Source organism: Protopterus annectens, chromosome 10.part0 (genome assembly GCF_019279795.1).
Source record: "Protopterus annectens isolate FY-2018-M chromosome 10.part0, PAN1.0, whole genome shotgun sequence".
Classification (NCBI taxonomy): Eukaryota; Metazoa; Chordata; order Ceratodontiformes; family Protopteridae; genus Protopterus; species Protopterus annectens.
Window position 1 is genome coordinate 1,676,600,170 of NC_056744.1, and position 21,427 is coordinate 1,676,621,596.

Genomic DNA, 21,427 nt, shown 5'->3' on the forward strand with positions numbered 1-21,427 from the left:
CCCAACTCTTTGCAGTACTTTTCAGACATTTGAAAGTACCATGTGTGCACAATATTAAAGAGCTGGTTAAAGGAGTGTGCAACTATAAGATTTTCTTTTTTTTTTTTTACTTACATGCAAAGGAAAAGTAGATGCTGACAGAACTTGGGAATCATAGGCAGTACAAGGCTATTAGGCCAAAGGAAGTGTGCCTTGCCAATAACCACCCTCAGGCTCTACCAACCTTTTCAACGAGGGCAAGGTTTGTAGGACCTTTATTGAAGGCAGGCAGGGAATCACACTGCTTGACATGCAAGTAGAGTCTATTCCAAATCATGGGAAGCACTAGGTGATAAACCAATATCTTCATTTAGTTTTATTTATCAATAGATTCAGATCTCTTGTTCTACTGTAGACTATACTGTTTGACACATTGAGAAAAAGGATACATCAGAAAATGGAATCCCTGAGGACATTTTCATAGGGAAATACTAGGCACTGCTGTGTGCATCATTCTTTGGATGAGATATTAAACCTATGTCCCATCTGCTTGATTTGGTGGGAGCTCAGGTATATGTAAAATATCCTGCGGCACCTATCGAAAAGAGTAGGGGTCCTTTATTTATATGCAAAAATAACTCATTTACAAAATATTTGCATACTTACAAATGTTTACTTATGTACAAATATACAAATCTGTTTACACATATTCATAATTTCCTTTACAATTATGCTACATTTTCATCCCTATTAGACCCACTCTTTTTTTCCATAACCATCTGATTTTACCTAATATTGTTGCTAAAATTCATTTACCATTAAACATAATTTCATTTATTCTTTCATTCCATATGACCCATATAACATAATTCTTTTAACCTATTTTTTCTTCTATTCTTATAATATCCATATGCAATCATATACATGCTTATTTTATATACGTCTTTTACATCTTCAAAAAATCTTCTTTACATAGTTTCCCCATAACTGTTTTACTTATTTACATTTCGAAAACACGTGTTCTGTTGCTTCTTCTTTTTGCCAATTTAAACATATTCAATCACTTTTCTTTTTATATAACATATTTCCTTTTACTGGCAATTTACCTGTTACCAGTCTCCACATAAAAATCTTGACATTCTACTTTCTGATTAAACTCTTTTCTTATTTTTGTAGCTTTAATTTTTCATCTGTTAGATTTCCTATGGTTTGATGTAGTAATGTTTTATCATTACACACTTATACCATACTTTTATATCATCTTCTATACCATCAGTTGTTACTCTCCAGAAAAATATGTTTTCTTGGTAACATTTTATATCTTCATTTATACACTTTTTTTCTCTTTTACTCTCTTTTATCATACCCCCAAATTTATCATACTTATATTTATACAGTTTTACTAGTAATCATTCTTATATTTATACAGTTTTACTACTAAATCATACTTATATTTATACAGTTTTAATACTAATCATACTTATATTTATACAGTTTTACTACTAAATCATACTTATATTTATACAGTTTTACTACTAATCATACTTATATTTATACAGTTTTACTACTAAACTCTCACCCTTTTCATTTAGCCACTTTAACACTTTGTACAAATTTAATGAAGCAGTGTATACCACTGGGCTAATTAATCTTAAACCTCCTTCTTTCTTATTTACATACAATATTCATCTTTTTGCTGGATTTAATATAGAACCACATATAAATGAAAAATATCTGCAATAATTCCTTTTCAAATACTGTTGGCAACATGAATTTGCCAAGTGTGCTATTTTTCCCATCAGGACTGAATTTATCTAATAAGCCTTTTTTCTGAATGATAACTTATATGTTCTCCAGAAAAGACGCATTTGCTTTATTTCTTCTACTAAATTCTAACATCTCCTTAACATCTTTATTCCCAGATTTTATACCAAACACAGATATTTCATCCATTGTTAAATATATACCTCCAATCTTTACTGCATCACCTTAACCTTTAATTTCCTCTTTATTTAAAGCCATCCCTATCATCTATAGACACTCATTTGTGCAAATTATTACTTTTTATCCAAATTTAGATTTTTGCAATTATAATGTCATCTGCATATGTTAACATAACTGGAATTCTTAACCCTTCAAGTGTTATATACCCTGCCTCCTTCACTTTGTAATTTATTTCACATACTGTAACATTCATAACTAATGCCAAGAGTACACAAATCATTGGACATCCCTTTCTTATACCACCCTTCATATGTATGTCTTTGCTTAGCCAACCATTTACAAGTATTTTTACTTTATTATTACTATAAGATGACATACATAATTTCATAACTTTCTCAGTTATGTTCTTTCATTATTACCAGTAAGATTGCATGTCTAATTGCGTTGAATGTCTTATTAAAGGTATCCTATCATGATTTCTGCTTCTTCTTTTCTGTTCATAATATCACCCAAAATTTCTCTGACTATCTTTAATAATTCGTGGCAACCCTTCTCCTTTATACTATATATGCTATCTTCCATATTTTCCATTTTGGTTTCAGATCTCATTTGCATTAATTTCATAAAGATCTTATAATCATTATTATTCATTACTACTGACCTCCAGTTTTTTAATTATCTTCTATCTTCCTTCCTCTATATGAATATAAGTATTCCACTATATAATTCTTTATACATAAAATCTTCATTTAACCATTCATTCAAAATCTTTACAAAAAATAATTTTTGCCAGTCCCTTTCATTTTTATACATTTCACACCCTATTTCATCTAGGCCTGCAGCCAAACCTATATTTACTTCTAATACTTTATTTAGCTCATTTAAAGAAATATCCTTTTCCAACTCTTTATTCTCTTTTTTCTGTTAACTTTTTTTTTACTTTCCATAGTTTTTCACTATCTTTTTTTCTTTAAACCTTTCTTATGCATATTGTGCTGCACTATTCATAATCTTGTCATGAGTTCTTTCTGTTTCACCCTTTACATTTTTTATTTCTCTCATTACAATACCATCTTCCTTTACTAATATTTTTAAGAAACATGATACTTCTTTTTCCTTGTAAAAATATCTTTGCTTATACAACAATTCTTGTATTTTTCTTGATTTCTTTCATACAATTATTTCTTTGTCAAAGTACTGCATTATGTTCTAAATCTTCATATGCATCATTAAATGTTCTTTTATATTTTTCTTTTTCTACTTTTCCACATATTTCCAATGTAAAACATTTTTTTTATATTTGTCCTTAAACATCCACCATTCCAACCAATTTTTATAAAATGTTCTCATTGTAATATGATCTTTCCATAACTGTACTGAAAATCTCTTTCCTTCTTCATGCTATGCTTTCTCATTTATCCTTTTTATTCTTTTGCTTATTTTTATTTATTCCTTGTTTTCTTTTTTTTCTAGCCATATTGCAAGATGATCAGAAAATCCTGTTTTAACTACCTCCCCTTCTGCTATAACTAAACCTTCTGATATTATGAAAAATGTATCCTGTTTTAACTACCTCCCCTTCTGCTATAACTAAACCTTCTGATATTATGAAAAATGTATCCTGTTTTAACTACCCCCCTTCTGCCATAACTAAACCTTCTGATATTATGAAAAATTTATTTCAGTTCTATGCATACCGCTTTTGTAAGTCATGAATTTTTGTCCCAAAGTTTTAACTTGCCACATCTTATAACTTCTAAAATTTTTCTTACATCTTTCCTTTCTTTTTACAATTCCCTCTTAAATCACAATTAAAGTCTTCTCTTATTATAATATTCATATTTATCACTACATGGTCTAAAATCTGATGAAATAAGCTTTCCCTTTCCTTACAGTTAGTATAAACATATAATATTATAATTGTATATACTTGTTCTTTCCATTTTAAATCTACATTGGTTAATCTTCCCCTTTTTGTTAACGTTACATCTAATATCTTTACTGTATTTCTACCGAATACAGCAATTCCAGAATCTTTCTTCATTTGCTAAAATCTTGTGTCTTCTAATATAATTGCATCCACATCACATGTATATTCTTAATACTATTCACATTTACAGAATATACTCTAGCTTTTTCCCCCCATTTTCCTTAGATTCATGGTTTGATAAGTTTGTAGCTTATTACTAGGCTAGCTTTCTTAACAGGTCATTCTAAGCCTAACCAATTTCCTTTCCAAAGGTGAAAATCAAACACTGTACCTTATGTCTGTGAGCAAACACCTTAACCATTATACCAGTCCCCAGTCTTTAGGTGTGTATATTCATTTCCATATATTTCCTTTTTTTTTCTTTTGTACTTATCCCTTTAAATTTTCTTTTTCTGTCTTTTACCCTTTTACCAATAGAATTATTTCCCCCTTTTACTACTTCCCACTTTGTCCTCTTCATCACTTATTTCAGAACCTTCTCTTATGTCCGCTTTATTTTTTCTCGTCTCATTTTTCTTCTGTTTCTACATCAAACATTTATTCTCTATTAAATTTCTTCCCTTTCTTTTCCCTGTTGTTTTCATTTCTGCAATCCACCCATAAATGTCTAATTTTGTTACATTTATAACATTTCAGTTGGCATGTTTTTGCATCATGTTCCATTTCTCCACAAATACTTACTTATCAAATGTCCTTTCCCACAAAAGAAACATGTTTTGGGTTGACCCCAGTATTTTACAACCCCCCCCTATTCCCCTCCACATTTATCATGCTTGGGATATGTATAAATTTCTCTTTCTATTTTTAAAACAATATTACAATCCCATCCCCAGTCTAAAAAAACCCTTCTGTCATAAACTTTTGCAATGATCAGTACTTCTTTACATTTAACTTTCAACTGTCCTTTCAAAGTCCGTGTTTTTCCTTTGTTCAAAATTGTACATAAATCTTTTTGTTTCCCTGTTAAACACTTTTATCACATAAAGATTCCATGGGTTAGTCTTTTTTCATATTCTCCAAGAAAATTTGACATTGAAAAACAGTCTCAAATATAATGTCATAAAATGTCTCTGTTAATAAAAATAAATGCTCTAACCTCATGTGCTTTTATACCCAAAGGAGCTATTAAATTGTCCCACACTTCATACCTGTCCATTTCTTTGTCTTCTTTACTTTGAATCATTACCATATACTTCTGTTTTTCATTTTCTTCTGCCTTGTTTTATAATACTCCACTTTTGCCTTCTTTTACTTTCTCTGCATAGGTTTTCTTTTCCATCTCACTGCTATTCTTCAGGATTGTCTCGTCATCCACCTTTTGTATTTTCTCCATAATCTCCCCCCAGGAAATATGTCCTTCATTTTCTGGCTCACTCTGCACCACCATTTCTTTACGTAAACCATACCGCAACCCTCCCGACTGGAGGGCTGTAATTATACATCCATCATTTGCTGATTCATTTCCATCAAGCAGGTTTCTTTGAAACATTTCCTCAGAATCCTCCACACATTCTACAGTCTTCATACTTGCTTTCAAAGTCTTATTTTTTCTCGTCTCATTTTTCTTCTATTTCTACATCAAAAATGTATTCTCTATTAAATTTCTTCCCTTTCTTTTGCTTTTTCCCTATTGTTCCATGCTACTGTACTCTCCTACCTTCAACAGGTATGACTCACTATTACAGGTCTTCATTCATGCAAACCATTCATCTCTTTGTTGGATGTCCTCATTTCATCTTGCCTTATTCCCATCTCTCCCACATCTTATTTCTCTGTGATTGTCCCTGGACTACCATAATCTTTTCTCTTTGATCTTCTATGCAGCTGGAGCTACTTTGGCTTCTGCTCTGATATAATCATTTCTTTTCTTCATTTCTTTCACTACTCCATCATCGTCTCTCTCTCTATCTGCCTTCCTGTTTCTCTAGGCGGCCTCTGAACATGGAATAGAAACAGGAAGTGCTCCTCCAAAATGGGTCCAACTCACAAGAATGAAGAATACGGGAAGTTCCCCAGTGTACTGGCCAAATTTCCCCTGGTAGTATAAATACCACATTGAGTCTACCCTAAACAGATGCCGCTAGCATAGTGGGACTAACCCTGTCCACAATAAATAAATAAAAAACCTTGGCAAGTTCCAAGATCATAAATATCGGATTTAATCTAACTCACAGATGAATCCCTAGATATCATGAGAGGTATCCTTTAACAGGAAGATTCTACGGGATAACACTGAAGTGACAAGCATACTTGGTGGAGGACCCAGGTTTATTAATGTGGTCTATCCTAAAATTGCTACTGGAAAATCATTTGGGGGAAAATGGACTTCTGTAATCTACAGAAAGGGCATTTCCTATGTTTAGACTGCAAACAACATAGGATTACTTACACTTACACATTTTTTGAAATGGTTGATGTTGAGACCATATTTAACATTACTGTTTTTTTCCTGTCTAAGTCTAAGAATGTGATGTACTTAGCTAGAGGCAGTTCATGTGACAATTTCTATGCTGGGAAGAAAACAAGGAAACTTCTACACATAATTTATGAACAAGCATTAGCTATAAAAAAGAAATGCTAATAATGCATTATTTAAGCATAGTTGTGATTCCGAAAAGTAAAAAAAAATTATTTTGTGCAACTGAAAAGATTCATTCATATTTCTGAGGGGTTACAGCTATACACAGGTTGAATGCAGACAATTATGGTGGCATTAAATGTTTGGAATTTTCCTGACACAAATGGGTATCCCAATAAAAAATGGGTGCTTAAGAAATATCTTTGGTCAATGAAAAGCAGTGACTGATTTTTTTTAGATGACATATTAATAAAGCAAGTAGAGCTTTTAGTGTATTGTTTTGTATTTGATCATCATCATCATCCATCAACCTAATTGTCACAAACTGTCACTACCACTCTTGATTCCATGCTACTGTACTCTCCTACCTTCAACAGGTATGACTCACTATTACAGGTCTTCATTCATCTCTTTGTTGGATGTCCTCATTTCATCTTGCCTTATTCCCATCTCTCCCACATCTTATTTCTCTGTGATTGTCCCTGGACTACCATAATCTTTCCTCTTTGATCTTCTTTGCAGCTGGAGCTACTGTGGCTTCTGCTCTGATATAATTATTTCTTTATCTGTTCCACTGTGTACATCCTACCATCCATCTCAGGCATTTCATCTGCATCACTTCTAGCTTCCTCAGATACTTTGCCTTCACTTCCCAGTTTTCTATACCAAATAAAAGTACCAGTCATACCACTATTTTGTGCATCTTACTTTTCAGCTTCTTTGGCATTCTTCTGTTGATTACTATTTCTGATGCAGTGACAGTTGGCTACAACCCCTTGGCTACAGTGTCACCATTTATATCTTTGACTTCCTCATCAGACATCCCTTCTCTTCTACCACGTCTCCCTGATACTGAAAGCTGTGAAACTCTTACACTACATCCCTTCTATCTCAGTTTTATTGGGATTTAATAACTACACCAGAAGTACTTACCTTTGATCTTGTTGTAATTTTTTACTGGTTGTGATTTAACTGCCTGATTTTGTTGATGACATGTTTAACTTCTCTATTCAAAAGAGCTCCAGGATCGGCTTTTATGTTTTCTGAAGAAGTCTTACATAATGAAAGATGAAAGCTCTAAAACAGTAGGCATTTCCATTTAAGATGTTTTTACTTTTATTCTTAAGCAATTAGACTAATATTTAAAAATACCCTACAATGTTAGGCTACTGCCCCTCTTTATTTTTGGCTTTGTCCACAATTCTTTAGCAAAGAAGGTGAGAGAATGCAGGCATGAGCCAAAAGCCTAGAACATTAAGTTACTGTGTTGCCTGTAGACAGAGTAAATACAACACTCCAGAACTCTGCACTGCCACAGGGACCATTACGTTACTATGCTGCCTGTAGTCAGACGATAACCCTGCTGGAACTCTGCACTGCCACAGGGAGCATAAAGTTACTGCACTGCCTGTATTAAGAGTAACTATAACCCTGTTGGAACTCTGCACTGCCACAGGGAGCATTAAGTTACTGCACTGCCTGTAGTAAGAGTAACTATAACCCTGTTGGAACTCTGCACTGCCACAGGGAGCATTACATTACTGCACTGCCTGTAGTAAGAGTAACTATAACCTTGTTGGAACTCTGCACTGCCACAGGAAGCATTAAGTTATTGCACTGCCTGTAGTAAGAGTAACTATAACCCTGTTGGAACTCTGCACTACCACAGGGAGCATTAAGTTACTACTTTTTCTCTGTACATGAAGCAAAAGAGCCTAATAAACTACTGCTGCTCTGAAGTGGTTGTCTTCTCATTTCTAGCAGCAAAGAACACGAGACTGCACTGCAACCAATGGTGAATAAATAATAATGCTGTTAGTTTCCTGTAACCTTAAGAAAGAGTACAAATCCAGCTCATGTGAGTGGAAAACCCCAAGGGGCATTAACGGTCATGAAACAAATTATCAAGAATGTGTGGTTGTACTAATAAAATGGAAAGTTGTTGGGGCAGTGTTTAGAGATCCAATACACTCGACAGCTTCAAACTGACAAGCGTTGGAGCTGAAATTATGGAAGCTCTAGCATAAATTAAACTCTTCCTCAATCTAATGACTTTTCTAACAAACATCATTAAGATATCACTTTTGAAACGCAAACGGTTTAACTGTTGCACCTTCAAAGAAGACTTCAGTCTTTGTGCAAAATCTTATTTGCAATAACACAAGTGTACTTCGTTAGTATCATTTAGATAACAGGACAGGAAATAAATAATACTGAACCCCCCCCCCAAAACACTGAATATACCAAATCGGGGGGGGGGGATAGCATGACAAGAGAACCCAATGGCGTGGCTGACCTGAAAAAAAAACAGTGTGCCCTGCATTATACCCTTGTCACACTGCCTGTGTGTGGCAAGCAAGCAGGCAGCAGCCCTGCTTTCATAAGTTATTAAATTGCACCTTTATTACTGCTGTGGAGTACTGAAATGTCAGACAAAAATCAGTGATCCATGGAGAGCAGAGACAGTAAGGATGATGGCGCAAGTGACATGCCCACTAACCAGCTGCTAAGCATGGCAAAAATGGAAGCTGCTAATGCGGCTTCCAAAGATATGAAATGTTTTCTCTGCCAAACACAGATTTCACACTTTAACAAGTCCCAAATACTTAAATTTTAATCTTCAGCCAAGTCCTTTCCTCACCTAACCTCAGCTGCAGCTGTACATATAGTAATGACAAAGACAGTATAGCGCTATCCTGAAGTTAAACAGTTTGAAACTATTTTAACAAAGCTGGAAGATGCACTTCAAAATATTTTCAAATAAACTTTCATCAAAGAAACCCAGTAAAAAATGGACAACATCACTGAGAGAAAGGAAAAGTTTAAACTGCAAGGTATCCCATTGGGCCAATAACAAAATGTAATATTCCCTAAGCTATTAGACTAAATTAAGGCAATGTGGCGACCACTGTCAAACAAGCAAGGGGCTTGGGAGACTAGTACATAACCTATATCTAATTTGTGATATTTTCACCATGATTATTGGAGTTAGGTCTTAGTTTTATCACATTTCAGTGAATCATGCTTTATCTAACAGTTTAGTCTTTATCGTTTAAGCATGAGGAGGAAAGCACTTCTGCAATGACAAAAAAGTACCTGTGTAGTGTGTATTACTCGAGTTACCAGAGGGAAAAATACGTGTACAGACACACACAGATACACACATACACATACATAACCATAAAATAAAAAAAACAGCCACCAAGGAGAAAACCGGTAGTCTTGGTTGGTGTAAAATATTTTTAATACAACACTAAAACATGAATAAATGACTAAGCGCTTTCACCAGATATCCGCACTGGCTTCTTCAGAGTCATTTGAATGTTTCAAACACTTCGCTTAAATAATAAGTTATGTGATTAATTAATTAAATTAATTATTTAAACCAACCAATCTAAAAAACTCATACATCAACGCTAGTTGCGAGTTAATCACACAAATCACTTTAAAAACCATAATATATCTCACCTACAAGAAAAAAATACATATATTAATAATAAATAATAAACAATTCAAAATATACAGATATAAAAACAGGAAGAAAAAATCTTAGTACAACTTGATAATAATCTAAACCTATGCAAATTAGCAAGACGTAATAGAAGCATTCTTTATTTCTAAAGTCCTACCCTATAATATTTAAATGTTGAGGAATCATAATGTTGTTCTTCTCACATTTTGCATGCTTAAACCTGGCTTGCTTTTAACTTTAAGATGGGCATTAAAGAGACCCCATCATTCAAACCAGGAAGCTTCAAGGCATTAAGCCTGAGTTGCCACTCGGTTTCCAAAGCACCAATTTTATTATTAGCATCACGAAGAAGCCAGTGCGGATATCTGGTGAAAGCGCTTAGTCATTTATTCATGTTTTAGTGTTGTATTAAAAATATTTTACACCGATCAAGACTACCAGTTTTCTCCTTGGTGGCTGTTTTTTTTTATTTTATGGTTATTATATTATTTTCCGTTTGGAATTCACGTTATTTTGGACATACACATACATGCACACACAGACACAAACATGCATGCGCACGCACACGCACTGCTGTCAAGTGGTCAAAAGTTCACTTTATCAACCAGGAAAAAAGTTAATTTTGATAACAAGAAAAAAACTGAAGCTGGTGATTGAAAATCAGTTTATTGTATTTACTGGCTTTTTTGTGCAAGATTGTGGTACAGTGGGGATTGGGGAATTTGCCCTTTCCCCACTGTAGTGCAGTCTTACAGTTGGTATATAAAATCAGCAAAGGATGTGGGAGTGCAGGGGGTTTTGCCCCACAAAAAAAAAAAAACGTCTTACTTTTTTGTGCATATATTTTTATCAGCTAGTTATTGACCAGTTGTGTTTGATCACCTCCCATTCGATATTTAAACTCTTTGACATACGGACATATATAATGCAAGTTCTTTTGTACATGTTGTATTTCAGAAAATCCTCACAGAATGAATAAAAATTTAAAATGATAACTCAGAATTAAGCCTGTCATTTTCCACACTTTAGACTGTTATTTTTCATAATCAACCATGATTAACAAATCAACCACTGGAAAGGAAAAAAAAGAACATCTCTATATTTATACACTGAAAAACACACATGAATAGAACCCGATTATGTCTGTCTTAGTTCTTTTAATGGAATGGTACATTGGTGCAGTTTGTAGCATTATCACCTCAAAGCAAGACATTCTCTGGTTCAGTCGTCAGCTGGAATTATCTCTGTGTCGAGTCTACATGTCTTCCCCAAGCTGGTACAAGTTTTGTTCAGGTCCTCCCATTTTCTCCCACCTCCTAAAAACATGTATATTGTTTTGTAAATATAAACAGTCCTTGTGTGTTTATGATACGAAGAAAGGCCCAGTAAAGCTACTTCTGTTCCATACTTGCATAGTAAACTCCACAAATGGTGAGGGCTTTTATGGGGGCTGACCTAAGAGTGTGAGGAGTTGATGGTAGCAGAGTGGTGTAGAGGGTACCTCTTGGCTAATCTGCAGAAGAAACAAATAAAGTGATACTTTTTGGCAGAATGGTGTAGAGGGCACTGCCTTGATAATCTGCAAAACAACATAAACTGATGCTTCTTTAGCAGAGTAGTGTAAAGGGTGCCCCTGGATAATCTTCAAAATAATAAATAAACTGATGCTTCTTGACAGAGTGCTGTAGTGGGTACCCGCTAGATAATCTGCAGAAACAATAAACTAGTAGTTCTTGGCAGAGTGGTGTGTAGAGGGTACCTCCTGGATAATCTGCAAAATAAACAAACTGATGGTTCTTGGCAGAGTGGTGTAGGGGGTACCTCCTGGATAATCTGCAGAAATAATAAATAAACTGATGCTTCTTGGCAGAGTGGTGTAGAGGGTACCCCCTGGATAATCTGCTTCTTGGCAGAGTGGTGTAGAGGGTACCCCCTGGATAATCTGCCCAAATAATAAACTGATACTTCTTGGCAGAGTGGTATAGAGGGTACGCACTGGATAATCTGCAGAAATAATAAATAAACTGATACTTCTTAGTGACTTCAACATTGACTAGCATGAGGTATGTCATACCTATACCTATTCACAAAGCCATTTCCTCAGCTTCTCAAAAAATTATACAAATTACCACTAGGACTGATAATAAACTGTCTTTCGGCTTTTCCCAGTTAGGGGTCGCCACAGCGGAACTCCGGTCCGCAAATGATTGGCAGTAGATTTTTACTTGCTGGCTTGCCAGGCCTAACGCACAACCTTCAACGAAGGAACGCCCATTCACGCATGTCGACACACAGAAGACGCTCTAACTGATCATCGAACGTGCAACATCTAACTGCGAGGCGGCTGACGATGCTTCAGGAAAATACAGTGTCCTGTAATAGATCACTGTACCCAACCCTGACAATTTCCTTGCCAGCGGGATTCACTCAGACACATTCGATAATCATTCAAGAGTGGACTGCTCATCACAGAAACTCCAATAGCCGATAATACCACAAGTATACATGCAGCCAAAAATACCGCAGCTTCAATGCCATTATTACCTTCATCCCAATAAAAAATCGTTAACTAGACGCTTCCCTTGACCTTATACCGAACATTGTCTGTACCGTACTTGACCTACTATTTCTCAACGTTTTAAATACCCTAGCACCAACAAGAACCAAAATGAATTAAAAAAAACACACTACCTTGAATTACTGTTAGTTTTGTAAAATAATAAAGGAACATGAGGCCACCTGGCATCTCCCTTTCCCCAACCATCTTACACTTTTAAAACCATCATAATAAAAAGCAAATATTCTACTTTACTTCTCAGTAAGAAGCCTACTCTAACAGCTCAAAAAGGTTCTGAACATCATAAACATCACAATAACTACTAAAGTTGACATACCCATCCCATTTCCTGATGACTTCCCTCAGCTTCTGTCAACATTTATTAAATACAGTTCAGCAACCTATAAACTACCCCAAGTTCACTTATATGGTTTAACTCATGATCACCACTTTTCCAACCTAGGGAATAAACATCCATTTCTACACTTCATTGAATAAATGTCCACCTCCAGAAATAAATCTACACCTAACAGCAGACAACCCTTTAAAAAAATAATCCGTAAGTGCTAAAGAAACTAAATTATCCTCATGTATCTCAGACAGCATTTCTCCTGACTGTCTAAACTTCATCTGAAAAGTAGTCTCCCTGCATTGCATTTAGAACTTCCAAACCTACCTATTTCTTTCCTCCTCTCAAATACTTTACATTGTTCATCAATCTTTGTCAGTCTAAACACTTCCGTTTCAGATACACTTAAGTGAACTTACCACAGAGTCTCATGTTTTATGTCCATCCATTCACTGCTCAAGTCTAGTGACTAAATATTGGTTTGAACCTGAAAACAAGTTCCTGTGCTCAACCTTTGTAGTAGCTCATTCCTTCATATACAACCCAGAAAATGCTCACTGCACCACTCAAACAATGGTAAAATCCTTTTTCAATCCTGCCATACCTCAAACAAACATCCAGCACTCTAATAACCACCACTTTGAGTCACATGTCTCCATCATCATTGCCAAGCCATGGAACAATTTCTCGCATCATCTAAGAGGCAACAAAAATATAACCTTTTTATAAACTGCTTAAATGAACATCTGAGGTGTTTCAAATTTAACTGCACCCAGCCATTCAGTGTTTGGCCCCATTAAAAGTTAAGTTAACCTTCTCCAAGGTCCTTCTCAGCTTGGAACTGCCTGCAGTATTATTCCATATCAGCAGTAGTCCGATACCTATGTCAATACTGCGGCAGTCGTCACCCCAATGATGAGTAATAATAATAATAAGGAATATACAGAGTGTACAGTCTACTGTATTATTAGCTCATTAATGAGGATATATAATTGACAGCCAAATCCTATGTACAGATCAGTTTCTGATCTTCCTGCATTTTTATTTTTCTAGTACTTTTTTGTAGTTTCGTTCTAATGAATATTTTGTAGGCAGTTACTTTACTGAGCCTCTAGTGAAAATGGTTTCTGCCCAGGTGAAATCTCTTGGTCAACAAACTCAATAAATAAACACATAAATAATAATACTGGATTCTTCATCTGCTACAAATCATTCTTATTTACAAAACAGAATGAATAAAAGCAAAAATGAAAAGCAAACTTACTGTTAGAACAGCAGCAGACTCTTGTCTGAGCTCCAAGTTACTGTCACATGTCTTCTGAGTGTCCATAACTTCTTTTGCAATAGATTCAAAATGTTGTGTTGCCTTTTTCAGCATCTCTGCTTCTGTTACTTTATTCTTGAACTCCAAATTACCATCGGTCACTACCACAGGGAAAGAAACAGCGTGATATTTTAACATTTTCTTCACTTTATTTCAAAATATTTTGTCCTCTTCCTTATATTGCTGCCATGGAGAAACTGGCGCAATTTTGCAATTTCTTGTCTAATATACAATTCCAAACTAATGGTATCTTACTGTGAAACAATGGATACAGAAAGTGTTACACTGAATAGTTTTACATTACAGTTTCACCTGAACGTGTGTATTTTTTCTAATGTAACAGAATAGGCAGTTACCAACCACCTGACACAGAACAGAGGCCTCTGTCTCTGGAACACTGGTGACCTTCATCTGGGATCAATGCTAAGCCCACCAGTATGGCTCACAGGGGAGATGAACAACCCCGGCTGAGATGCTCTCCTCTCCAGAGAAGTTGGGTATGCAGACTCAGTTCAAAGATGACTCCACAAAAAGAGAGCAGGAATCACTGCAGAGTGGTAGTTGCACATTTAAATAGGGGAAGATGGTATAGGATAAAGACAGTGTCAAGCAAGGAGGACGCAGGTGCCAGAAATATTTCAGGATCTCTTTTTAAAACATCTTTTTGACCAAGATGGTCGCCATCGAATAAACTGTCTCCCATGACACTTATGATGGGCAACATACCTTCTTCCTAGGAGAGGTTATAAACTACAAAGTGGTATTAATTCCACTAAGAAGACCAGTGACCTTGGTAGAAGAGAGTTTAGCATAATTATGGTGACTGGGCATTGACCTAGGTCATAGTAGCAGTGGAAGGCAACATATGCAAAATTAAGGTCCCTTCTTGAACACAATATAGTTTAAAAAAGGAATTACGTGGGCTTTTGAATCCAAGGTCCACATCTACATTGTGAAAAATATGTGCCTGCATCACTATAATATACCTGTCTTGCCATTTAATCACAACAGCCTTTAAGGATTTCCTATCTAAATATTCTGTTTAAATATTTTAAGTTGCACTTAAAGTGGCCTTTTGGTCAAAAAGTTACCTGTTTGCATATTTTTTTTTCAGTTTGGGACCTTAGTTTTGTAGCTTCCTTTGTAGTTGTGTGAAGATTATGTATTACTACAAAATTTTAGCATGATTTATACATTATACTCCACTTGTATCTCCAAACGTATTACTTGTAAAAGATAGCCGTTTGTATCTTGATCCCTGGCTGCACCTTAATCTTGTAGTTTCATTCACAGCTGTGGCAGAAATGTGAACTACAGTCAGATTTGAGCCTCATTTATTAATTTATTACAGCATTTTTCATATAAACAATGTTACTGGCAAATTTCTGCACTGTGCGCTGTCTTAGTCTATGGTGAGACTGTAGTAGTGGCAATATTGTGAAGTCGGCCCCAGAATTTGTTGCCTAAAGACATGCTTCTGGAGCATTTCTCCCCGGGCCTCAACTGAAAACAGGATCTGTGGAACCTAGTTGGACTTTCCCGGTCAACAAATGTTAAATAAATAAATAAATTTGTGCTTCAGTACTTTTATACTCCAGTTTTGCTGACAGAGTCTTATATTTTGTTTATTATTACCTGCTTAAAGCTCCCGTGCCTTTCTCTTTACTTTGCTACCCTTTTTTCCCCCATCCTTGGTGTTTGCCCCAGCCCCAAATAAGACATTAAGCTAAAGTTTCTGAAATTCTAATCATAGGATTTAAGTTACAATAGTGGCAATTTTCCAAAACCTCAAAGACCTCCTAAGCCTATAAATAGGAATGCCCATCTTCTGCAATCTCTAAAGCACTCACCAGAAGCAACACCAAACACCACAGATATGTCTACACCCGGCAGGGCCCCAACAGCAATGCCCAGAAGGCAAGCAAATTCTTTACCCAGGACTGTTGTCATAGGAGACTCCATTGTATGACACACATATACCCCATGCACTACACCGAACAAGGTGAAAATAAAGGTTATTTTCTTATCTGGACCCAGGATCCGCCAAGTTACACACATACCTGCAAGTCACTACACCCCAGGTACCAGTATGAGACAATCACACTCCCTAGGGGTGTTAATGAACTGCGACGCATCTTCCTGGACTGTATGTAGACAGACATTATTGATCTCTCTGAATATGTGTTGCAGGCAGGTATGTGCCTTGCATGGAGCAAAATTCTAACTTCACCATGCATGATGGCCTAGCAAGAAAAAAAAAAAAAGATGATCAACATCAAAAATTGGCTTAGTTTCTGGTGTCCTTTCAAGGGCAATCAGTACAGGTCAGCATGGGAGGATGTGGCTAACAAGCCACATCACTTTTCAAAGGATAGTCTTCACCTGTCCCCCGGCTTCTGAATATTGGCTAAAACTATATCTACTCCCTTAGAGCCTTTTCAGGCAATGCCAGTTGATGAACCTACCAATATAGCAAATAAAGCCCAAAGAAACCTAAAGGTGGTACTGCTCAATGCTAGCAGCCTGAACAAGAAACTCCACACCCTATAAGCTGGAGAATATAGATATCTGTGCCATTATCAGAGACATGGTTCAACAGTGCTCCAGTTGTGCAAGACTTCAGTGCCTTCCACACATTTAGACCTTTAGCCACACAGACAGGGACAAAAAGAGGAGGGGTCTTGATCTACATTAACAACAAGCGTACTTCTAGGCTAGTTAAACAGGAGGGTGCCCTGGGGTTTATCCAAGTGCAAATTACCATCAACAAAATTCCATAAAAGCCATAGGTCACCATGTATGCCCAAGAACCTCATGGCTCATACCTAGACCTACGGGAGACACTCACCAATAAACTAAATACCTTATTCATGGGAGACTAACTATCCCTCTCCAGACTGGGAAACGTACACTGCCTTAGTCACAGGCACAGCCATTCTTGAACTATATTAACACAAATAACCTTGACCAGACAATGTGCACACAAACCACAGGTTCAAATATACTGGACCTAGTACTGACCAATATGAGACATCACTGCACATCTCCCAGTATCACCTCCTCACTCATGTGGTCGGACAACAAAGCGGTCTCCTTTGAAATAAAAATAACTCCAGCAAAGCCTATAACAATTAGGAACTATTCAAAAGCAAGCTACATCATATTGAACCTTGAACTATAGTTTGTCAAAATTCAGTGCCCTTCCTAACCCTGAGTCCACAGCAACCCATGCGGAATGGTTCACAGAGACCCTGTACAACCATGTAAATGGCTGTGCAGAGGCTGCTGTACATACAAGAAGAAAAAATAAAAGTAACTGTAAAAATGAACTACACAGGTGGAATCCTAAGCTTAATAGGATATACAACAACAATAAAATAGTGGCTAAAATCAGGATGAGCAACTCTCATAATGACAAAACCTCCCAATTAATTAGTCTTCGTAGTTTCTTGTTTAGTTTAAGTTGAACAAGGCCAATTAAGAGGTCAAGATAGCCTCACAGGCTAAAGACAACCACAACGCCTTGTATACTTATGTCCCTAACCTCAAAGGCAGTGTGCCAAACTGGTGGTCAGTGGTGCCGCTTCATTGAGCACAGTGACATACTGAATCGGCTGGCCAACAAATTCTGCCCAAACTTCACTCCCACTCCACCTTGCCTCCCCCCATGAAATGCTTACTAGTATAACACTCCTGACTACTAGCAGAGAACAGGTCCTGGTGGTGCTTGCTAAAGCCAAAGACACAGTCTCAACGGGCCCCAAAAATATCAGAGGATGCCTCCTAAATAGCTTGAAACATGACCTATCAAGATGACTTGAGTCACTTCTCAACTACAGCCTCAAAACAGGCTTTGTACAAAGAGAATGGAAGACTGCAACAATTATCTCACTTCACAAGGGTGGATCATCAACTCACCCCAGAAACTACAGATCTATTCTTAGCAGTCTACTATGCAAAGCCATGGAATGAACTGACATGGAAATGACCAAATCAGACATAAGCAGCCATAATACACTGAATCCAACCCAGTCTGGCTTTATCAAGAGAAGGTTATGCCTACCAAACCTGGTAGACTTCTTTAAAAAGGTCACCAAGGCCATGGATGAAGAGAAAATGGTGTGCATTGCCTACCTGGACCTGGCTAAGATATTCAATACAATACCTCACTCAGGTATAGTTGAAAAACTCACTGAACTGGGCATAAACCCCTAAACTTGTATGGTTCCCAGCTGGCTCACAGTCAGGATTGGTGAGATCTCCTCCACTAAGAAATGGGCCACTGGTGAGATACCTCAGGGCTCAATACTGGGACCATTCCCATTAGGCATCTACTTCTCAGAGATAAAGGCTAACGGTCAAGGTCCTTTGGCTGATCAAGTGTGCATGATGGCAAACTGGGAGTGATCATAGATTCTCCCCAACAAAGCACACATCTTATAAGAGGGTCTAACACAGACAAATAAGTGCCAAAACCATGGAGTAAAACTCAATGCCAAGAAATACACTATAGTGCCTTTTTGGAAAATGGCCACACACTAACTACACCATTGATAAGACAGCCCCAAGGGTCGACCCTATAGTAGGGATCACAGAATATATGTAGTCCATAATCTGACCTTTGACCAACACATGGCCAAGGAAGTAAGAAAAATCAATCATTCTATGTCACTCAAGTAAGAGCACGGCATCCAGGTGCAAAAAAGTCATAGTGCCACTTTATTTGTTTCTTATCAGACACATCATTGAGTAAAATGCACCCTTCGGCATGTATCTGACCAAAAATATGCAACAGTTGGAACATCCACAAAGATTCCTTACCAGGAGAATCCAGGGTATAAGCACATAGTCCTATATGGATCACTGTAAAGCTCTATCTCTTTACTCAGTCTCCATCAAGGTACCAACAGACAATCTATGCCTGTCATATAAGGCATCCTCGGATCTAGCTCTGATGTACATTTTGCACATCCACAAAAAAATGGAATCAGAACCACTAAGTCCAAGGATTTAAATTTTGAATGTGGCAAACAGGATGTATTGGCAAGACAGCCATGTATCGCAGAGGATCCCCATGCTGTGGAACAGGCTCACCATTTATGTGAAGCAGAGTCTATCCTTAACCTTATTTAAGCTTAATCATGAGCAATGGATCAGAAACTGGAAAAGTTACCTGGGTATGGCCCTTATGTTTCGGACAGAAAGAGGTAGACAGTAACAATGCCCAAACTAACATACCTTTGCCCACACACATAAGCTTTAGAAACTTCCTAACATGCCCCCCCATAAACACCTGGGACATAGGGACACACATAGGTGGGGTTGCATAGTTAGGCTTATAAAGGCCCTGGTGGTCATTGTCCTATTACATACCCATGAACCTATAAACGGTAATAACCATTTGAAGTAGCATGACTTGTGTGATTCTCTGGTGTTTGAGAAGACATCTGGGATCCATTGCAGACTACACATAGAGGACATGACAGAAAAAGGCTCAAACAGATCTACTATGCATAATCAGTCAAGTGCGTGTAATGCGATAAATGCAAGACCTCTGATATAAGATTGTTTAGATGATCCTATTTAATGGCTTAGTAAACACTGCGGCACTTAGGATATTAACCCATTTTCCTCCTTACCTTTAAAATCTGCAACAGTTACTCCAAGACCAGAAATTGGAGACCTCACATTCTGCCTCTCAGTAGTCATCTTGGGATTAGTGCTTTTGTTTTGATCCTGGTGAAAGAAAGAGCAGAGGGACACTATATTTCCTGGAGACTGTTGATCACAGGAAAGTCTAATAACTGCTTCATGGGTGCCAGCTTGGAATTTGTGCTTATATTTTGCTCCTGGTGAGAGAAGAATAAGAGTGCATCGATTCCTGACCGTTCCTGGTTGGGCAGTAAGTAAGTGTCTGTGCTTGACGTTCCCAATTGGTCTAGTTGCTATTCAAGGCATCTACCAGGAAAAGGGCACAACAAGCCTGCATCATCTTGGACAGCACTCTGGATCACCAAATAGGCTGTGACCTGCTTCTCATCTTGAGAATGGTGCTAATGATTTGCTGCTGGTGAGAGAAGTAACAAAGAAGCAACTGTATCCAAGAAGAGTGAAGCTGTGGTGATACCTGCACTATTAGTAGCCAGGCAGAAGCAATTCATGCAACTCCCTTCTTTTTATCATTCTTGCCAAGCTAATTCTTTGTTTCCAGTAAGTACTGCTTGATGTGTTTCTAACTGGGCTTTCGAATACTGGCTATGGCTCTTGCCACCCCCATAGTGCCTTTTTTAGGCAAGGCTCAAAAGACAAACCCACCTCCATAGACAACACAAAGAAAAAGAAACTAAGGGTAATGCTGCTCAACGCCAGAAGTCTAAACATCAAGATGCATGCACTCGAGGCTCAGAATATTGATATTGATATCTGTGCAGTAACAGAAACCTGGTTCAAGGCTCCCAAGAGCACCCCAGCACTACCAGGTTATACCTCGTACCATGCTTTTCTGCCCCAAAACTCGGACCGAACCACAAAAGGAGGGGGGAGTATCCATATTCATCAAAGATCCCCACACCTCCAGGTTAGTGGCACTGCATTAAGCATCGGAGACCATCCATGTGCAACTAACAGTGGGCAAAACTGCCTTTCAGTTTGTAGCCTTCTACAGACCACCCTCCCAAACTCAGGAACCCCACTCGGCTTTCCTGAGAACACTGGAGAATATGAAGGTCTCTCCAAACACCATTATATTGGGCGACTTCAACTACCCAAACATAGACTGGGAGCACTACTCAAGCCCGAACACCCTCGCCCAATGGTTCCTAGAATTTATAAACTCAAATGCTATGGAACAACTGGTCACCACTCCCACAAGAGGGGAAAACAAATTGGACCCGATCATCACTAACATGGGGACTCTATGTTCCATACCAGAGGTATACCCCTCATTGGTAAGATCTGACCATAAATTAATCTCACTGGACATCCATATCCCGTCCCCACCCCCAGCCAAGGAAACCACGGTGAAGAACTTCTCAAAAGCAAACTTCACACTTCTCAAAACCGAGGTGGAATCCTTCAAAGCCCCCGGGCCAATGGAAAATACGGCCCAAACCGCAGAATGCTTTACAAACGCTTTCTATGGACACCTACCGGAGTGCATGGATCGTGCTATCCAAAATAAAACCAAGACTCATTCCTCCAAAGGCAAGAGACCTGTCTGGTGGACCCCAGCCAT

General features: G+C 37.4%; 1 protein-coding gene across 2 annotated transcripts in view; it reads right to left on the bottom strand.

Annotated features, from left to right (window-relative positions):
* Positions 1-21,427, bottom strand: part of LOC122813888 (oocyte zinc finger protein XlCOF6-like) — a 136,590-nt gene that overhangs the window by 71,321 nt on the left and 43,842 nt on the right. For both annotated transcript variants that reach the window (XM_044086429.1, XM_044086430.1), the window contains exon 3: positions 14,134-14,294. In XM_044086429.1, the coding sequence (XP_043942364.1) occupies positions 14,134-14,294 (161 nt within the window). The remainder of the gene's footprint in view (positions 1-14,133; positions 14,295-21,427) is intronic.